Source organism: Anas acuta, chromosome 24 (assembly GCF_963932015.1).
Source record: "Anas acuta chromosome 24, bAnaAcu1.1, whole genome shotgun sequence".
Taxonomy (NCBI): Eukaryota; Metazoa; Chordata; class Aves; order Anseriformes; family Anatidae; genus Anas; species Anas acuta.
The window spans coordinates 6611291-6632628 of record NC_089002.1 but is presented as its reverse complement, the minus strand read 5'-3'; the positions used below and the strand labels follow the sequence as shown (position 1 = coordinate 6632628).

Here is a 21338-nt window from a genome sequence, read left to right as displayed (position 1 = left end):
GCACAGGCTCTGAGCTGGTGCCTCATTGCTCAGGCTCCTGGCTCAGGCTCGTGGGTACACGCGGCACCCAGTGGCACCCAGTGGCACCCAGTGGCACCGGGGTGCGCCTAGTGCAGGGTGTGCAGGCGATGCACACAGATGTACACTGCTGGTGTCTTTTTTTAACTAAGCCTCAAGAAAACCCATTAAACCCTGCAAATGTCAACTCGGCGTTTACACTGCTGGGTAAAAAGCAAATTTGCCATAGACATCCCGAGGGGGAGACTTGTGGCTGTGCGTGATCCTGGCAGCAGGCGGGTGAGGATCCCGGCTCTGCTCCGCCACTCGGGGCCCCCCCAGCTCTGATGAATTTTGGAAGGGGCAGACCCCCACAGCAGGGGCTGCAACGAAAGTTGTGTGAGGTGCTGGTGTGTGAAAAGAGAAACCTGATGGTTGTCAAAACATTTCTTCAGTGGCAGACTTGGCTGTGCAAGGTTAGTGGTTGGACTTGAGGACCTTTAGGTCTTTTCCAACCCAAATGTTTCTGTGGTTCTATAAATATTGCATTTTTGTCAGATCACACCAGTCCGGGGGCAGGTACCGAGGGCTGCTATAAACATTTTACAACTGCAGTGCTGTTTGCCTGAGATTTTTGGACCAGTTAAAGCCTTATAACCAAGCAGTGGCCAGCACTACTACAGATGTGCCCCATCCCTCGCCAAGTAAGGCTCAGTGACAACAGGAACGATGACAACTTCACAAAATAAAGGAAAGCAGGGGAGCTCTCAGGGGTCCCCAGATGCGTTTTTGAGGCTCAAAAATTGTTGATGTGTGCTCAGCTACAGCAGCCCCACGGCTGGGCTCGGCCCCTTACCCTTGGAAGGTGCAGCTCTGGTTCCCCAGCAGCACGGAGACGCGGCTGCCGGCGCCCAGGTGGTGCCCGGCGATGGTGACCAGCGTCCCGCCCGACTCAGGGCCACGGCTGGGCGTCAGGAAGCTCACGGCCGGCGTCTGTGGGAAGACAAGAAGGTCAGCAGTGCTCCTGCCTGCGCCTGGGGAGCAAAAGAAAACCCTTTTCCAAGAGGAACAGCAATAAGGAGACGTGTCCTGGACGCTTGACAAACCTCCTGCTGAAATGTTGAGCCCTGCTGGGAAGGAGACACACCTCGGTGAAGTAACTGCAAGTTCAGCCTGGGCAAAATACAGTACTTACCTTCGCTTTTGTTCCCCAATAAATAAATAAAGCCAGCTGCTTGCATGGTGGTTGCAAAAATGAACCGGAGTGCGAAGCAAGCAAACTGCCACAGTGGAGATCCGAACACAACTGTCTGAAGTTTGCCGCCGTGGTAAAGCATAAAAAATCAAACTAAAACCAGGGCACAGCAGTGGGAAATACCAGACCACATTAACAAAACGCAGCCAGCAGCCTCAGCCTCGTGTATAGCAGCGTGCTGGCACTGTGGGGGCAGAGCCTGCGTCCCCCAGCCGATGGGAAGGCATCGCGCTGCGTGCGCTAACATCCCCCTTGACGTTTTGTCAGCGATATCATTGCAGCAGTGCCACCTCTTTATCCTGCCTCATGCTCCTGATAGCTATTTGTCCCCCTTAATGGAATTTGCAGAAGGATGGTACCTTTTTATTTGTTTTCCATCAGCGGATCTAACCAAATTGTTTTACTAATGCTTCCCCATTACCCTCTTTATGACTCTCATCTGCAGCTGGCAGCCTCCCAGCCCCACTCCCTCGGTGCCACCTGCCTGGCAACTTGCTGCCTTTGTGCTCCTTTCCAAACACAACTGGGCTTTTTTGGGTGTGCAGTGCCTGCAGAGCAGCTCAGACCAAATGCCTGTTTGACCCTGAGTCCTCACTCCTATGAAAAACGTACAATTACAATCCACCCCGTTGTGGATAATTATGGAATAATTTTACAGGGGGGGAAATTCCTTCTTCCCGCTGCTGACTCTGCACTGGGGACAGGCTGCTTGTGGGAGCCCAGGGACACCCAGAGCGGGTACTTCACATGTTCCTCAGCTCCAGCCTCTCACAATCCTCCAAAATTCAAAGCACTGCCAGGCCCAGAAGCTGGGGCTGCAACCCCGAGCAGCTGCAGAGCTGAGGGCCCAAACCAGAGACCTGCAAAACCAACCAGTCCTGGGGCGAGGCTGGCACCGGATGAGGGTCTGAAAGCTATACGGGAATTTTTCACCTCCAGCTCTTGAATCGGTGATAATTGTGACAGATTTACAGATCCGAAGCAGCTCCAAGGTTCCATATCCCCAGACGAAATGGGTGTAATTAGGGTGCGAGCACAGCTCCCGCCTGGTAGCAGACACCAGATGAGCTCACCAAGGCTCGGAGCCTCCCAGGGTCACAGCACAGCTCTGCTTTAAGGTACCAATCACTTTTACTACTGACTTTAACGGCGTGAACCAGCTGTAATGGAATTTGTGGCGGCGCCAAAGAGAAAAAATAAGAGGCCGAGTAACAAAAGGAAATGATATATGCGAAGTTTGAGGTGCCTGAAAAAAGAAACGATTGAGTGCTGAAAATGAGAAGCAACAATGCAAAGGATAATGCTCGACGTGTGCTTACCAGGTTACTGCAGGGTACTACTCCCCGACTCACCGCTGCTATTGCCTTCCACTGGCTCCTGATTATTGTTCTGCCTTTTAGACCCAAAGTAACCACGCTCCTTCATTACTCTTCCTTACCCAAGACAGGATAAAAAATGTGAATCCTGGCTCCAATTCCTTGGCAAGATTATGCACAGAAAAGCCCTTGGGTATAGAACAAAGCCCCGCTTTGCGAAGTGCTCCTGCTTTGAGTACACCAACGCGCTTTGCAAGGAGTAACTCAGCTCAGCAAGTCAAGGGTTATCGCTATGCTGGAGGTGCAAAGCTGAGAACAAATGCTGTGGAAACCCTGGTTGCAGGTTCCCACCTAAATCCTGCCTATTCCATAGACCCACACAAGCTTTACATCCTGAAAACCGGGCTTGTTGGCTGGGCAGCTCCAAACAAACAGCTCGTGCCACACTATGGGGAAAGCGTTTGAAAAATCTGGGGCTGCCTTTTGGTGTCGGAGCCCCAGCGTTCGCCGCGTGGCCCTGCAGAGCCCGAGCCTCGCAGGGCGCTCCCCGCCTCGCAGGGCACTCACCACGAAGGAGTACTGCTGCGCAGACCTGGCCGTGAACTCGGGCTTGCACTCTCCGATGCACAGGAGCACTGGGCCGGAGCTGATCCCTGGAAGCGCCTGCCCCATTTCACAGACGATCCTGGAAGCAGAAAGGCAGCGAGGCTTTGTCAGGAGGTGCCAGCAGCGCCCTGTGCCGAGCTGGGTTCTTCTTTTTTTTTTTTTTTTTCTTTTTTCCCTCTCCCCTCTTTAACTTTGATATCTGCCTCTTTGAAAGAAGTTAATTACTGAGTCTATTTTTACCCCATGTAGTAATTTAAAGAAAAAAAAATCAAAATTAGACATAATTATTACAAGCTGTAAACTCCAGAGCAAAGCAGAGCACTAATGGCAATATATTAGCCAGTAGCAAAGTGAGTGCGAAGTCCTTAGAGTAACAGATGAGTTCATTAAGGGAACAGCTCACACTGCAGTCTCCCAGTTAATCAAAAATGGAGAAACCTGCTCGGGGATGATAGAGACAGACGCGGCGAGCAGGCTTTGCCGTGGAGACAGGGCTGAGCATGCTGATGCTGGTGGATGGAGTCAGTGGAAACCAGAGACACGGATCCTGTGCTCGCCTGCACCCAGCTCAGCCCCTCGGGGGCACCCCAAGGTGACATCGGGAGCTTGGGCAGGGGCTGCAGGGGTGCATGGTGGTGGTCAAGGGCCCAGCACGTTTGTCATGGGTGCAGGGAGAGGTTTCCACAGGGGCATCAGCTGGCTGAGCTCTTTATCTAGACCTAAGCTAAGCTAAAAACCCCTTAAAGACCCCTGCTTGCTCCCGTGGCAATGCTGGGAAGGAAGCAGAGAGCATTGAGCCAGGCACTGGGAACCCGAGGATACGATGAGTAACCTGCCCCGGCACAGGGGGAGGTGATGAAGGCAAGGAAATGCTTGTCAGTGCCTGGCCTGAGAGCCAGAGCTGGAGGAAAAAAAAACAGAATTTTCTTTCCCTGCTGAGGCTGAAGGTGCTTTTGCAAAGTGGCAGGGGAAATGCTTGCTTTTCCACTGATCGTGTGCAAACGCATGAAAGGATCCAATTTGTGCAGGCAGCATTTCGGCAGCCTTCAGCAGCATTAAATCCACTGCGAGCAAACTAAAATAAAAAGACGAAAGGAAGAAAGAACCTGCAAACAGCATGCACAGGTGATGCCAGGAGGCCTAACGAAATACATACATGCTAATAAAGAGCTCTCGTGTGAAAGTCCTTATTGCTGCAGATCAAAACAGGTTGCCTAGAGAGACGCTGCCTTTGCAGAACAGAAAGGGAAGCATCTCAGCTGCAAGCCTTAATCTGCCACGTGCTCTGCTCTGCCTTTCAGCCAGCCATCGCCCGGGCACCTCTCCCTCCTCCGCCTGCCTCCTCGTTACTTCTCCTGCAAGCCAGCGCCGAGGAGGCTGCGTTTCAGCGAGGGTCAGGGCAGAGGACTGCAGCCTGGGAGCAGCAATCTGTACTCCTGCAGCAGGCTGGCAAAAAAAGTCCCGCTCGAGAGACACACACCGAGGGCTACGCATGGGGGGAACACCAAACACTCAGCTGTTGGCCCCTGAAGCAGCAGCCGAGGGCACGGAGAGCATCTCCGGTACCGCACCAGGCAGGACGCAGCGAGGGACGGGGGCACGAGTGACCCCGGTACACCTGATCCTGATTTCTGATAAAAGCCAAATCCCCAGCAGGTACCTTGTTACAAAATGATGCATTCGGCAGAGCTGTAGGGTGCTGATTGCTGGGCTAAGTGGCCCTTTCACCAACATTAACCTAATTGCTGGCTGATAGATTGCGTGGCTGGAGCATATGGTGAGTCATTACAGTCTTGGAATTCAGTCTGCCCACAGAAGCCTAAAGAGGGCCCTTTTATCTGTATTCATCTTTAAAAGGCAGCTCTCATGCTAACGCTTGCTGTTATCTGCCCAGGGTAAATGTTTTAATGATGTTAACAAACTTTGAAAGCTCAAGAGCCGTAATTAGAGTCATGATTATAAAATCAGGGTTTCATACCATCAAAGGAGGACAATTTTATAATATTCTGCCTTTTATTTGAAAAATAAAATAAAACAAAATGCCGCTCAGCAGAACAGCCCAGGCCACGAGCACCAACGGCGTGCTCGGTGCGCGCCGGGAGCCACGGCTGCGCTGACACTGGCGGTGCTGGGCTGCCACAGCATCCTTCACCCTGTGGCTGGAGAACATCAACCGACCAACTGCTGGCTTCCAAGAGTGGGGGATTTGGGCTGCAGGTAGGGAAAATGGTGCTGGGGAGCAAGCAAACAGCAAACCAGTGCCAACACATCCCAGTGATGGGTGCTTCTGCTGCGCTGGGGCCACCGATGGGATGTCACCAACAGATGACAACTGCCTCAAGCTACTGCCAGAGCTGAGGCACATCCGTGCTGCTGGTGGCCATCCCTGGGGAGCTGCCACATCCCTACAGCCACCCTAGTCCCCAGCAGGTGACATGGGAGGGCCCATGGGGACACTTCCCACACTGCAGCTCCCCTGCCCGGCGCCGATGTCCCCCAGCAGCACGGCTGACCTGAGCAATCCCCCAGGCAGCAGCAGGACCAGGTGTCACCGTGGGAGGTTTATTCGCCCATCTTCTGTTACATGCCTATTTTCTAATTTTTGGTTGACGTTTTTCTTAGTGAAATAAATGAATTGACTCCAGCGGAGGCCCATTTGGATTAAGGGGCTGTCACCACCTCACATGCCTAACAAATGGCTGCGCGCAGCCGGTGGCGCCGGCTGAATTTCAAGTGCGAGGGGGAGCGGAGGGGGCAGAGAGGCTCAGCATCAACAGCAAGGTGCTCATCAGAAAAGTTGCTTAGCAAAGCAGGAACTGCCGCCTGGAAGGGAACAAAACGCTTAATGAAAGCTTAAAGGGCTGTTTGACCCCCAGGATACCATCCAAGCACCCTGTCCCCTCCCGCCCGCAGGGGCACCATCCATCTCCGGACCCGTTCCTGCAGCTCTGCAGAGCTGGAGCGGGTGCAGGCACCACCAGGGGCTGGAGGAGTTATTGGAGGAGTTATTTTGGAGGCTGGGGAAGAGGCGATGTCCCCGAGGCCACTCACTGTTCGGCGACGACGTACTGCTCCGGCAGCGGCGCGCACGGCACCCCGGCCACCTGCACGCCGTGGGCGATCTCCGAGAAGTCCAGGCCCAGGTTCACACCGCGGATGGTCACCCTGGTGCCTCCCTCCGGGGGGCCCGACACTGTCAGGATCTAGAGGGAAGCACAACACGGGTCAAGCTGCAGGAGGAAAATGGAGCTGGTTCCCCCGGGAGCCCCGTCCCTGGCTGGGAAAGGAGCCCCTGTTGTGCGCACCACGTCCCCCACCCAACCACGGGCACCCCCTGCCGCAGCCACCGAGGGCATCTCGGAGAAGCTGACAAAGCCAAAACCCCCCTGTTTTTCCTCAGAGGGGACATCGAGGGTCCCCGAGCCCAGAGCTTGGACAACGCCACTCCGCAGACAGAATAAACCCGGCTCCTTTTTCATGGACTACACGACAGACTGCAGGTAACCTTCCAGAAGCTGCCCGCTGCTTTGCAGAACCTTGTTAACTTCTGCCTCGGCCGTTCCCTGAATGTTAATATCACATTTTATTAGGAAGTTGGCACCTCGAGTGACTTAGAAATGTTAAAGGGCGAGGTGTGTGCTTTAAAGCTGCCTGTTTATAGCCTACCTCAGCCGTAATCAGCCCTGCCTCTATAGACTTTCATCAAGGACAATATCCTCGCCCATGAGCAGTATAAATTACACCAACGTACAGTCACAGGACTTGGACCCAAGACTCTCCAACAATCGTTTTGAATCTGCCACCAGCCTGTTATTGCTCTTGGGTGAGTTACGGATCTTCTCCATGCTACAGCTGTTATTAATAAACAAACAATCTATAATAATGCACTTTAATTAATTTAATGGATAAATCTTGTTTATGCTTGTCGGTTCCACCTTTGTCTTTGGCAACAGATTGCAGCTCCTCAGGTCCCCTTCCTCAGTGTTTCTGGCTGCCTGGCAGCTTTCCCTCCACCTTCCTATGAGCTCACTGGTCCCTGCTCGTGAGCAGCTTCAGAAGAGGCACAAGCCCCAGACCCAGAGCGTGCCTGCATCCTGCTGCCCTGTGGGGCACCCCAAAACAGCCCCCCTTGCACCCTCCTCATAGCCCCATGTGTGCTGCACGTCCCCCATCCCCTTCCCATCCCCTGCAAGCTGCCAACACCTGCAGGACCCCCCCAGCACCCTCCCACCTCCCTGCCCTCTCTGCTTCTGCCACATTTCGGGTCTCAAATGAGCTGTTTTCCTCCTCCCATCCTTACATCTCAACTTCTTGCTCTCCACCTCTGCTCCTGTTCAGGGCTCTGTTACCGAATCTGGCAAAAGGTGTGTGCACAGAGCCCAGAGCACGTCCCATCCCGTCCCGTATCATTTAGCTCTGCTAAGCACTGTGTGCCCGCAAAGACACGGCACAAAATCGAGCCGTATTGCATTACACTGCATCCTGAAGGCTCGTGCTGCTAACTGGGAATCACCTGAGCTCGGCAGTTCACGTACCTGACAGCTACAACTGTCCTTTGCAGCTCCACATTACTCTAAAACATGTTTTGTTGCAGCGCCTGCGCTGCCAGGCTCGTTGGCCCCTTCCCCTCTCCAGAAAGCAGTCGCAGTTTGCCATTTCCTGACCTTACCACGAGCAGCGGAGCCAAACAGCCCTGCCAAACAAAGCAGGGCTGATCCTGTATTTTGAAAATGTCCTGACCTGGAAAATCCCCAATACGGAGCTCCACTCGACCTAGATTTTAGTGGTCGCTAATTGAACAGTTTTGAAGTAACTGTGCCATAAAGCAGCCCCAGGGTTAGAACAGATGCATTCAATTAATTACAGCTGGGGAGATTCAGTCAAAATCGCAGGAAGACGAGGAGCCTTAAAGGTCCAGCGGCAGGAGCACCCCGACCCCAGCACCCCCGGGTGTGCTCAGTGGTGGTGCTGGGGGCTGCCCGGGCTGCAGGGCTCCCCGCGGTGACCGCCCAGGTTTCTGTTCCCAGCCAGAAAGCATTAGGAAGGGATAAACCCCAAACAACCCAAAACAAACCCGATCAGCCCTGATAAAGCGGTGTTTCAGCAACTCACAGGGCAGCCCTCAGGGATGTGGTTGGTACAGCCGCTCTCAGCCTTGGAGCTCTTGGATTAAAAGTGGAGGATTAAAAAACCCACAAAGGGCAGCTATGGGACAGCAAGGCCACTACCAGGACTCATACGCTGGCTGTGTAAGGGGCTATACCTCCGCTGGAAAATTTTTAGGATGTCCTGAAAACAGTCTGAAAACCACTGAGATCCAAGGTGGGGCCTGGAAAGCCTTTGGGTGTGCTGATGCCCTGAGCTGCCCACCTCTGCTCGTTGCCTCAGCCTGGAGCTAACGAGCAGCCCACCCCCCCCGGTAACGCCTGGTCCCTCCGTGAGAGGACTCGGCACGTGCAAAGCATTGAGTTATGCCCACAAAGGCTTCAAATACACAAAGTGGATGGTGACAGGAGCTTGGTTACCCTTGCACCCAGCCCTCACAGTACATAAGGGACACGGATACCACTCTGTACTTGTCTTGGTGCTTGACACCGTGGCTGGCACCCCAGGGACCCCGTGGGACACCCCGCTTCCCTCCCCAGCCCACGGAAGACATGGCTCTAACAACATGAGCTGTGTGTTGTCAGCCCCACGCCTTGCACCAGTTAGCACTTGACAAAAAGCAGGATTTATCCAGAAGTCTGTGCATGAGCCAGGCAGCCCCAGGACAGGGCTTTCCCTCTGGAGCTGGGGGAAGCTGCGACACCTCGGCACCATAACCGGGTGGCGTCTGCTGGGGTGAGGAGAGCACCCTGCCTGCACAACCAACGGCACAACCCCTCCCAAACCTCAGCCACCTTCGCTCTCTGTCTTTTTTTTTTTTTCATCCAAGCTGTCCGGATCCCAGCTGATGAGCCCAGCGGGGGATCAGCACATGAGCATTGTCATCCCGGCATGATCCGTCCTCGTCTCTGCCTCGGCTGATAGCACATTCAGAACCTAATTGTTATCTCCGCAGAGCAACTCCATTATTCAGCCTGACACTGCCCCCCCTTCAGCTGTTTGTTGCACTGATGTTATATTAATGAGGCCTGCAAATAAATGAATAGGAGATCAGAGTGCCGCTTGTTCACAAGAAAACTGATTTTTATTTATTTATTGCTAAGACCACAGCCTGCATGGAAGTCTTACGCTGTTAAAGGGACACTGTTGGTGACGGCAAGGCCTCACAGTGTGATGGGGTGAAAAAAGGCTGTGTGCAGCCTGCTGCCCACTTGCTTTTATGACTATTAAAGTGTGATCTCTTCTTGCTAGTTGTGCGTCCCCCAAAGGCGCTGGACCCAGGAGCAAAGCCCTTGACCTTCAGCTTCAGAGGAAGAGTGAAAGTGGCCGGATGAAGCAAAAGGAGTGGAAACCAGCCCGTTTTAAATGCTCTTTTAGCGTGAGTCGTGCAGGGTGTTTGTAACACAGGCACTTGTAGGAGTGAGTGCTGCTCTCCAGTCCAAGATTTTAAAGCCAGTGCCAACCTACACCTAACCCTGAGACAACACAACAAACCCTGGGCCTTTCTCCCATAAAAACGAAGCGAATCCCTTCTTCCCAGGGGGTCAGAGCACGGGCTGCTCTGACAGACCTGGTGTAGAAACCAGCCTGAGGGATCAGGAAGCTTCCCCCCTGGCTGAGCTGGTGCACGCGCGTGTGCCGCGTCCTGCTGCCTCCCTGCCAGCTCCTCAGCCAGGGACAGCAGGGCAACAGGCTGCTTGGACACAGCACCGTGAGACACCTGCACCTCCTGCAGAATGGACACACGCTCAGGGCAAGGGAGACTATTTTGTTAATGAAGTTAATTAAGTGAGGAACAAAAACCTTCTTCCATTCCCACCTGGTAGGAGCGTCACTTCTAATAGCAGCATTAACAGACCACGGGCGGTTTTATTGGTAGGAGTGCTCCTGGGAGACTCAGCGGTCTGAACGGAAACATCACAAACATCACCTCTAGACTAATTAGCTCCCTAGTTTAATTAGCATTCCTGCACCGGTCCACAGCGGTCACCCCACCACCGGCAGCACCGTGCTGAGTGACAGCTACGTGGCAGGGCAGGGGCTGCAAACCCTGCTCACACCCAAGGCGACTTCGCAGGCAGCAACGGAGCATTTTTGATCCCCAATCTTCAGCTCTGGATGGGTGCTGGGGACAGCCCTGAGCCCCCCCGAAATGGGGAGAGAAGGGGCCAGGGCTGGGCAGAGCCCAGCGGCACTCTTACCTCGGTGATGCGCGGGTTGGAGCACTTGACGTTCCTACTGGACCAGTCGAGCCAGGGCTGGGCGGCCGGGGGGCTGCAGTGGGGCCGCAGCGTGCACTTGGCCTCCCCGCTGCACCACCCGCACTCGAACTTGGGGTCAGCTTTGAGGCAGAGCCCGCAGCTCTCGCGCTGCGCCGCGCACTTGTACAGGTGCACTGCAGGGAGAGAGGGCGGCACGCCATGAGTTGCTTCTCCCCACGGGGTGGGTTTTTGGGCTTTAGGCTGGGGGTTTCCAGCAGTTCTCCCGCTGCCGTGGTGCAGGAGATGCTCCTGCCCAACGTGGGGTCGCCCAGGACCACCAGGTCCCTCCCTCCCTCCCAGCCCTCGTGGTGCTGTGATGAGCCCGAGCACCGTTACCTTTCAGGTCCTCGGGGTTGTCGATGACAAAGTTCCCGTTCCACACCACAGCAAAGTCCACGGCCAAGTTGCTTATGTCCATCCCGTCATAGAGGTACTGGAGAAGAAACCCGAGTGAGATGCCTGCGGGGATGCTACCAGGAAACACTCCATTTTTTTTAACAAGCAGTGATTATTCTCTGCCTCCTGCTGATGTCTGAACCACCACTTCCATACTTCAGCTCTAGGGTCCTGCTTTGGCTTCCTCCTCCTCACCGGGAAGAGATAATTAAATCAGATCGAGTCCCCGTGAGAGGCGATGGATTAATTATTCCACTCGCAGCGGCTGCTCTTGTCACTCAGTCCCCAGCTTATCAATACAGCCCCTCCAGATAATCACCCTGCAAGGCCTGCTGCCTGCGGGCTAACTCCTTATACATACAGGCACCACGCACCCTGGTGTGACTGGGAGCTCAGAAATCACGCTGCACAGCCTTGGCTGATGAAATAGGCATCAGCTGTGAAAAAGGAGATGGTGCAGGGAGGGCCTTGCCATGTCTGAGCATCAGTCGGGTCTATGACAGCACGGAGGTGAATTATTCACCCTCTCGTGGACATCTGGGGGCTGCAGAGAGAAGCTGGAAGCTTCCCGTGAATTCCCGGCGTGTTTTGAAATTCCCAGCATTGCCATTAGCACCAGTGAGGCCTCGTTCAGCTGCTCTCCGTGAGTCAATCAAGAGCTGCTAAAAAATCTTTAAAAAGTGAGCGCTGCCATAATTTTTAGGATGAGGGAACGATGACTGAACGAAAGCAGAGTGCTCAGAGGTTGTCTCCGTGTAACAGGTGCCCTGTTTTAACTTGCTTTTGGTCACAGGGATTTACCTTGCCTGGGTTTTACTAAGAAACCACATCTTCTGTTCAGCTGATGGAGCCGTGAGAGCAGAATTGCTCTTCAATTCTCTGCCTACCACTTCCTATTAGCCTAACAGGAAGAAAAGCGCTTCCCTAATGTTTATAAATTGCTTTGGATAGCAGAAGTACTGCACAGTATTAATACATTTATTAGCCAGCAAGCTGCAAGGCCCAAAGACAGCCAGTGATGGATAAATATCCAGCGAAACTTTTAAAAATTCAAAACTTGATTAACAATTTAAGACCATCTGCACTGAATGCTAAAGCAGCCCCTGATGTTCCTCGTTCTGCTGCCTAAAACAAACCCAGCGCACCCTGCCTGACCCTGGGCCCCTCCAAAAACCCCTGGGGAGGGTACCCCTGAGTCAAATCCTGCCCGGTCCATTGGCAGTGCTGAGCCCCAGCCTGTACAAGCTGCGGCCGAGCTGCCTTCCCCTGCCTGCTGCTTCAGCAGCCTCCCTCCCGAAATTTCCTTCCCTCTGCTGCGCTCTCTCCCCTGGCACTTTTCCTTCCCCCTCCCTCCCCGCACCACGCGGTGTTTCAGCATTTCTGTATGCATCAAGCCACCGTGACCTGGAATTTGACAGCTCCCTGATAAGGGGTCTGCGATTCTCCTTATCTCTCCCTTGTGAATCAGCTCGCCTCCACACCTTGGTGCGTTCCCTCCTCCTCCCTTCCCCTCGCTGACCCCTGCAGTCGGGCGAGGAAGCGCCACAAAAACGCCCACAGCAGCTCCCACCTGCACTTTGGGGCCAGTTTAACCCCAGGACTTTTCGCTCCATCCATCCCCTTCCCTCCCCACTGCTGAGCCCACCTCCCTCGCATCGCGGCAGCCTGTTTTGGGAAGGCGCTGCGTGGGGAGGAGGGGAGCTTCAGCTAAAAAAGAAACACGACGGGAGGCAGCCCCATGCTCCGGAGCTGCTGGCGGCTCCTGAGCAGCCCCAGCCCCGTCCCCACGCTGTCCCCGGGCACCCAGCAGCACCCCGAGCCCCCGGCCCCCTCACCGAGCTGTTCTGGCACTGCACACTGGAGCTGTTGAAGCGCAGGGCGGGCACGCGGTGGATGACGCCCTGGATGCTCAGCACGCACTCGTAGCCGCGCTGCCCGGACTGGGGCTGGGGCAGGTTTCTGGCTTTCAGCGTGATGGGCTTCACCTCTCCCACCGGGATCAGGATCTCCTCCGTGGGGAAGAGCTGGGGGCAGTCCTGGGGGCAAGAGAAGACAGCGGGAGGTCACGGCGGGGATGGGACATCCACGGCTCCAGGCACGTCTCAGCGCACGGTGAGCTGGCCGATGCCCCAAGCACACCTTTGGCACGCAGGGCAGGTAATTCATGGTGTGGCCACGCAGCCGCAGGCTCCGTGCAGAAATACAGAACCCCACGGCACAGCCCCCCTGCTGGGGAGCGGTGCTGAGCTTTGAAGTGTACAAAATACCATGAAACTGGAAGCAGTCTGTTAAATTTTCCATCTAAAACCATGTGAAAATATTTCAAACGTCAGCGTGGCTGCAAGAAAGGAACAAAGAGAAAAGCAAAATGCTGCTGCCTCCAAAACTCTGTGTTTGCTGTACGGAAAGCGTGGAAGGGCTTGGTCTTGGGCTCTTACACAGCTAAGCAGGGTAACTAAAGCAGAAAGCAGGGAAGCGTTATTTGTTTCCACTTCTGCCACTATCTGGCCAAAATAATGCAATTGTAAATTAATAGCAGGCCTGGCATTGCCACTGATGCTGTTATTGCAGGAGCTCGGGGCTTCTTTAGAGATGTTCTGCACAAAGCAAAGCGAAACCGTCCCCACAAACATCACTTCACACATGAGCACATCCGCGGCTCCGCACAAACCGGGAGCATTCGATGGCTGTCTGAAAGATAATCTGAGAGGAACCACAAAAAAAAACCATCAGTGCGTGGTAGCTGTATGACACCTCTCCCAGTAGCTCTCATCGTACCCAAGCATTATCTCCCCGCAGCACATTGGGAGCCGCAGGTTTCCCTCTCTTCATCCACCAGGAACTGCAGCACCACAGACAAAGGCTCGGGCCATCAGAAGCATTTACATTCCATTTACCTCTAATTTGCTTTGATCTAATGGAAATAGGTACCTAAGTACCTGTAAGGAGCTGACAATAAATGATTAATCCCCAACTAACGTAGAAGTTTTAGGGGGAAAAAAAGCGGACTGTTTCCTTTTGCTCTGCCAAATTCCACGCTGGCATCCCAAGCCCTTTGCCACCCAGCCTAGAAATTAAGCTAAATCATGCGGGTGGAGAGGCGAGGAGAGCTGTCCTGTGCCCAGGGAGGAAATTTCCCAGGGAGGAAATCCCCTGTGGAGGAAATCCCATCCCGCTCAGGGCCAGCAGGCAGCCGAGCTGCTCCCAGGCCATGCGATGTTGTTTCGCTACTGGCTCCGAGGAGCTGTAAATGAGAACCAGATGCTGCCCGCGCTTGGAGGAGCCAGTAGCTTAAGCTGCTGCCTCATAAACCTTTTTAGTGGCACTTTTCCTTATATATTTTTTATTTTATTTCTAACAGGGACTTTCACGGATTAACAGCCAAGAGTGGTTTTTAGCTCCAGCAGCCAGGAAGCTGGCCGTGCTGGGAAGGAAAGAGCAGCCCTTCTGTGCAGCAGCAGAGGTCCTCAGGCTGGCTGGGAATGTCACCTCAAAATTCAGCTCTCAGGTCCCCACAGACCCCAGTACCGGGGGCTCAAATCTCATCTCAGCCTTTGCACCGCTCCCAGCAAGCTGCTGAGATCCCTGGAGTTTTCCATCCAGCTGTGAGCTGCGTTGGGTTCCCTTTGCACACTCGTTTTGGACTGGCGCACGCTTCGTTGGGTTAGAAACTGGCTGGATAGCCGGGCCCAAAGAGTTGTGGTGAATGGAGCCAAGTCCAGTTGGAGGCCAGTCACTAGTGGCGTCCCCCAGGGCTCGGTGCTGGGGCCGGTCCTCTTTAACATCTTCATCAATGATCTGGATGACGGCATTGAGTGCACCCTCAGTAAGTTTGCAGATGACACCAAGCTAGGTGCGTGTGTCGATCTGCTCGAGGGTAGGAAGGCTCTGCAGGAGGATCTGGATAGGCTGCACCGATGGGCTGAGGTCAACTGTATGAAGTTCAACAAGGCCAAGTGTCGGGTCCTGCACCTGGGGCGCAATAACCCCAAGCAGAACTACAGGCTGGGAGAGGAATGGTTGGAGAGCTGCCAGGCAGAGAAGGACCTGGGAGTGATGGTGGACAGTCGGCTGAATATGAGCCAGCAGTGTGCTCAGGTGGCCAAGAAGGCCAACGGCATCCTGGCTTGTATCAGAAACACTGTGACCAGCAGGGCTAGGGAGGTGATCGTCCCCCTGTACTCGGCTCTGGTGAGGCCGCACCTCGAGTACTGTGTTCAGTTTTGGGCCCCTCGCTACAAGAAGGACATCGAGGTGCTTGAGCGGGTCCAAAGAAGGGCGACGAAGCTGGTGAGGGGCCTGGAGAGCAAGTCCTACGAGGAGCGGCTGAAGGAGCTGGGCTTGTTCAGCCTAGAGAAGAGGAGGCTCAGGGGTGACCTTATTGCTCTGTATAAGTACATTAAAGGAGGCTGTAGCGAGGTGGGGGTTGGCCTGTTCTCCCATGTGCCTGGTGACAGGACGAGGGGGAATGGGCTAAAGTTACGCCAGGGGAGTTTTAGGTTAGATGTTAGGAAGAATTTCTTTACTGAAAGGGTTGTGAGGCATTGGAACGGGCTGCCCAGGGAGGTGGTGGAGTCACCATCCCTGGAAGTCTTCAAAAGACGTTTAGATGTAGAGCTTAGGGATATGGTTTAGTGGGGACTGTTAGTTTTAGGTCAGAGGTTGGACTCGATGATCTTGAGGTCTCTTCCAACCTAGAAAATTCTGTGATTCTGTGATTCTGTTACACCCTGCACACCTCTCACACCCTGCACACCTATCACACACCGCACACCTATCCCAGCTTCTGCTCGAGACCTGGCTGCACGCAGGGCTTGGCCACAGAGCAGCACACGCGGGGACACGGCTGCAGGGCAGAGCAGTCCCAGCTCCTTGTCTGGGAGGAGAGGCACCCCACAGCACCGGGATCCTTCAGCACACGATGATTAAAACCCGGCAGTCTCCAGCCATCTCACCAGTGGGAGAAGCTCAGCGCACAGTCCTGAAAATAATGAATATGTTCTGGACCATTATCCTTCCTGGCCACCGTCAGTCGTGAGATGACTGCTAAGGAAACGCTTCTGCCCACAAAGAACAGGAGAGGACTTGCATTTCCAAATCTGCCCTGTAATGCTGAAAATGCTGGTAGCAAAAATTGTCCTACCATTGAGACGAGGAGGATGTAATAGTTTTTCTTTTTTCTTTTTTTTCCTCTTCGAGCAGTGCTTTCAGTGGGAGAAAAATGTCACGTCGGGGTTGTGGTGCAGAGAAGGGCTGCCAGCCTGCGAGCGCAGCCCCTCCGCGCTGCCTGACAGCTCCAGTGATCACACTAATAAGGGACATACATTTTGGGATGGAGAGGGATGCAGGAAGATGCCCTCCTAGCGAAAGCACAGGCACTTGTGGGGAGCCGCACTGCTGCTGGCGGTTGCTGCTGAATTTATCAGATGAGTGAGTGAAGCCACCAAGCCTGCAGGGGCTGGGGGGCGCGGGGCTTGCTCCGACACCGCACGCATTACAGAAAGCACTGCTGCGGGCCCTCTCTTCCCTATTTGTGCCATTTCCAATCCAGGCTCATTGCTCAGCTTTCAGTTCTTTATTTTTTTTCCCTCCCCAGTTGCTGCAGCAGCGATGTACACACACATTCATGCACACGCAGGCTTTTACATGGCACGTGCACGTGTGCGAGTGGATGGAGAGGTGCCCACCCGTGGGTGCCTCTGCAGCAGCACCTGGTTCCCACACCACGTGCAGGCTCTGGAAAGGCTCCCCCGTGCAGGTAAACCACGAGCCCTTCCCCTCGCTTGCTCAGCACCAGTCTGGGTGCTCCGTCCTGCACTCCCCACTCCATGCCAGGACGAGCTGAGCAGGCAGAGAACGCAGAGCAAAAGGGAGAACTCCAGCCTGTGGAATATGCAATTTGCTCCGTAATCAGTTTACTTTGTTTTTAATTCATGAGAAGTAAATCCTGCAGTGAGTCAGAAAGGCCATTATTACCTCCTTTTGCTAAACAAACACACGCTGAATTCTCTCATTATCCTTCTTGACTTCAGTAAACCAGAATAAACACGGATCAGAAGATCTGCCGGAGAAAGACAAGCCTGACGCACAAGTGGCACAGACTCTCAAGGAATATTCTGGGTATGAAGCATCACTGCGCAGAGTTTACAAAGACATTTTATGCTTCTACAACACTTTTTAGTCTCAAAGATTCCAAGGTCTATAAATACCTTAAACACCAGAGATAAGCATCTGTCCCTGGAGCAGAACAGAGCACCCATGGTTATTATTTGTGTTTAACAGAGCATTTTTAGTAGGTCAAACCTCCTTGCTCTTACTTGGAAAAAAACTGCCTAGAAATAGCAGGCATTTCTTTCGACTAAGGGATTTAGACCAAACAGAAGACAATACAACATTTTTCTATTTTTCACCTAAAACCAAAAACCCTCTACAAATGTTAACTAGCTACTCACATTATAAAGCTCTAAACATAAGCGAACTTGGCACGTGAATGCAAACCCTTGGCTCAGCGTCATGTTCCCAATGACATGAATTACGAACCCCATCACTCAGGCAAACACATTATTCTTCATTTACGCTAGTGGAAAGGAGAGCAGACCTTGCTCCTCAGGAACCAAACGTGCAAAGAAAGTCAACTGCAGCAGGACTTTTCTCACCGGTAAATTCTCAACAACCGACTGCTTGTCCTGTGCTCTGCTCCATACCCTGTGCCTTGGCCTGTCAGCTACAAAGTCCTGTAATATTTACAGCAGAACAGAGCACAGAAGCCTGCAGAGTGAATTTCTTGCCCATTAGCAGCTCTCTGTATAGCAGAGGTGAGGATCAGAGATGATCCCTGGGCATGGATGGGGCACGGAGGGGACAGCTTCCCATGTCCCCAAGGAGCATCTTCCTGCACGGCTCCATTCCCCTCCAAACAGCAGGTTTTCTACTCCATAAAGCTACTAAGAAAAAAAACACTGCCAATAAGCTTAACCCAATCTTTTCAGAGCAGTTAACCTTGCTGCAGCTGGACTTCTTGTTACTATTGGTAAAGTCTCCGACCAACATCCCTGCAGGAGCTAGATGTGACCCAGCCAAGTCATTTGCTGACTTTGGTGGACTTAGAGGTGGTCCTTGGTTGCCTCTTACACACCAAAAATCCCATTCAGGCATTCAAAACGGGGATTGTAGGAACAGATACGAGGAACGTTTGATTTGTTTTATTTCCTTCAAGGTGCATCGAGCTGCACTCAGCATCAAAGGGCATAGCCAGGTGCAAAGATATCGCCCTAAAAGCAGCAATAATTTAAACCCCAACTCCAAGGAGTCAGGACAGAGCTGAAATCTGGTTCTGCACTTAACTTCCAGAATCTGAAACGCTCCATTCCCCCGATTCAGCACCTCACATGTGGAAATGGCATTATCCACACGCAGTGGACATCAAAGAGGGAAGGGATCCCACATTCTGGGAAACTAATAGGATTTATTTGGTTCTAGCTCTCCACTGGGATGGGTATAAGGATAGATTCGTGTCTACATTCCTCTTCATCTCTGTGCTTTGTACACTTACAGGGACACGTCGTACGGCCATAAGCCACACACACTCACACCCAACCCCCCCAGACCCATTAAAATGACATCACAGGCCTGAGCTGGGGCTGTGTGAGTCTCAGAGGGCCCCGTGCTTCACATGGGGGGGCTGAAGCTTCGTATCAGGGGACAACCAGCACTACGCACCCGTGAGGCCCCATTTTGGAGAGGCTTTACTTGTGTGGGTGCAAGCTAGCCTCAGGGCTATACCTTCCCATTGCTCTTTGGATAGCAAAGTCCAAGCACACAATTTCTGTGGACAAACGAAGCCTCAGGCCACCTGAAAAAGGCTGAGAAAATAGAGTTGCTGGTGCCAGAGCTCACTGATGGCTTCCCAGGCCAGCCTCTACCCCGGTGGCAAGGCACCAGCCACCGCCTCCGCTGCTGAGCTCTGCCCTGGGGACAGGGCAGATAGAGACAGAAAGCTCCTCTCCTTTGTATTTGTGTGGAACATGGGGCAGAAAAGCAGCAGTTAGCTCAGTTGGTACAGCCACAAGACTGCAAGAAGTGTGCAGCTCATCAAGAAGGGCTTGCTTCACAAAGCACCCCACAAACGGGCTGGGGCTTCGCACGCTTTTCCTGAGGGGCATCAAAGGGATTCAGTTACATGTCTGAATCCCATTGGGACACAAATTCTGATGGGTCAGGAGTAAAAGAGACCATCCAAACACACGTGCGAGTGTTACAGGAGAACAAGCTGAGGGGATGGGCCGGGCCAGGGGGTCCAGCAGGGGCCCAGCTCCACCACAGCCTCAGGCCCGGGCCCAGCTCTGCGGCTCCACACACAGACCTGCTGCTGCAGAGGGACCCACGCTGATAAGCACAAACGTTTTGCCAATACATCAGGCCGTGACACAATGAGGGCATTGTGATCTGAATTATTTTAGGAGAGGAAACTCTTTATGAGGCGTTTGTTTGATGTCTTGTGTTAAGCGGAGTGAAATGCCGTAATAAAGGCATTAGGAGTGCATTGTGTACACAAGTGACAATTCATTTACCTCAAATAAGCAAACAAATTAGTTTTTAGTGGCTGGCTTTGCCTGTGCTCAGAGGTGCAGAGAAGTCAGGATGAGCAGCGGAGCATCTGTATCATTATGGGTGGCTGTTATCAAAAACAGGCACCAGAAGGGTGCTGCATTAACACCTAACGGCCCCGCTAAGAAACAAACTCTAAAGGACAAGGATGACAAAGTCCTCTGGAGCCCTGTGATCCCATCAGGAACCAGCAGAGGTGATGTATCTCCTCCTCTCGCTGCCCTGTGATCTCAGGTAAGTCCTGTGTGTTCCTGGGAGCAGAACGGAGGCGATGGAATTGCCCTACTTTGCCAGAGACTTGTCAAACACTTCTAATATCCTGGGGTTGGAGACCTATAAAAACAAGAACTCCAAATGTAAAGCCTGGGAAGACGGTAAAGCTTTGAGTGTGAAGGAAAAAAAAACCCACACCCCTTGAGAGAAGCCAAAGCAAAGGTTTTTGCTTTCCCTTGTTATCTTAAAAGGAAGTTTCTCGGCTTTGAACTGGACTGGGGAAGCTTTTGGTTTGTCCCCAGGGTGGATGCTTCTCCTTGGGCGTTTGTACCCTCACTGCACGAGGCAGTTCTTCAAGGTGCCACGTCCGTGCCTCTTCTTGTCCCTGCTGGAGGTGGCACGAGGCTGGCAGCTCCCAGTTACACTGCCTGTCCTGTCCTGTCCCTCTGCTCCTGCAGACCCCCATCCTGTACACGTGCAGCTCATTAACGTGCCTTACCCCGTGTCTCTGCGCCTTCTGGCAAGGAAAGACCTGGGGACTGGTTAAGTTCCAAGTTTACCTTTGGTTTAGCAGCAGCCCTGGAGCTTGCGGCACTTTTTTTTCAGTGGCTTTTACCCCACTGCCCGATCCCTCCTGCTGCTCTCATCCAACCCTTCCTTATCCCCACTACCCACTGACAGGCGTCTGTCCTCATGCTGGCTGGTCCTTCTCTCCTTCCTTTTCCTAATATTTGTGTGTCCCCACTGCTGCCCTTCTCACTTCCCAAGACAATCAGGATTTTCAAAACACTTTTTCCTTGCTGCTTTGGGGCCTGCCCAAGGCGGTGGTGGCCCTCTGCAACAAGTGACCCTGCGGGTGCCACAGAGAGGTGTGTAGGGGCAGGAAGGACAAAGCCCAGGACCCTACCAGCCCTGGGGGCTGTATCTCCCCTACGTCTGGTGAAACTAAAGCAGAGCACAGCGCAGCTTTGCCCCAGTTCCACTGCTGCCGATTTACAGCTGGAAGCAATCAGACAAGGTGCAAAAACCCCAAATCAAGGGGTTTCGGTTAACTTTGATCAGGAATTTGAGCTAACAAACTCTTTTCCTTCACGGATCCCTTCACCTCAGGTCATACTGAAGAGATCTGGCAGAGCTGTTAATGGGCTTTGCCTCCTTCCAACCGTTAAAAGCGTTTTTGGAATGGAGCCCCACACCTTTTATGAACTGCTAAGAGAGATGGCCCCTGGTCCACAGTGCTGGGACCTGAACCAATTCTCCTTTCCAAGGTCTGGGGCTATTCACGTCTGTAATTCCCTTCTTAACCAGTTTACAGTCGGGTTCCACCCATAAATTTCAGACCTGCCAACACATCCCGGTGCAGAAGGCACGAGGAGTCCCACCAGGAGCTCTGCACCACTCGTTGCTGCCGTCAGGCAAATCCCTGCATGCTTTGTATATAACGTGGAGTCTGAGACCCTGAAGGAAAGCACTACAGCAATTACAGAATGAATTACAGCTCTTACTGAATCCGAGCATACCCACGTATCAAAGGGGGGCTCAGCTTTGGCATTCAGGTTGGGACACATCGCTTTGCTAGAC

The 21338-nt window shown here is 53.2% G+C and overlaps 1 protein-coding gene across 3 annotated transcripts in view; it reads right to left on the bottom strand.

Annotated features, from left to right (window-relative positions):
- PLXNA2 (plexin A2) overlaps positions 1-21338 on the bottom strand; it is a 147325-nt gene that overhangs the window by 30301 nt on the left and 95686 nt on the right. For 2 of the 3 annotated variants that reach the window (XM_068660400.1, XM_068660399.1), the window contains exons 10-15: positions 12773-12973; positions 10878-10974; positions 10482-10675; positions 6226-6377; positions 3136-3253; positions 854-990 (exon numbers count right to left, since the gene is read on the bottom strand). In XM_068660400.1, the coding sequence (XP_068516501.1) occupies positions 854-990; positions 3136-3253; positions 6226-6377; positions 10482-10675; positions 10878-10974; positions 12773-12973 (899 nt within the window). Of the gene's footprint in view, positions 1-853; positions 991-3135; positions 3254-5023; positions 5998-6225; positions 6378-10481; positions 10676-10877; positions 10975-12772; positions 12974-21338 lie in introns of those variants that run through there. The other variant, XM_068660401.1, reaches the window with a different exon arrangement.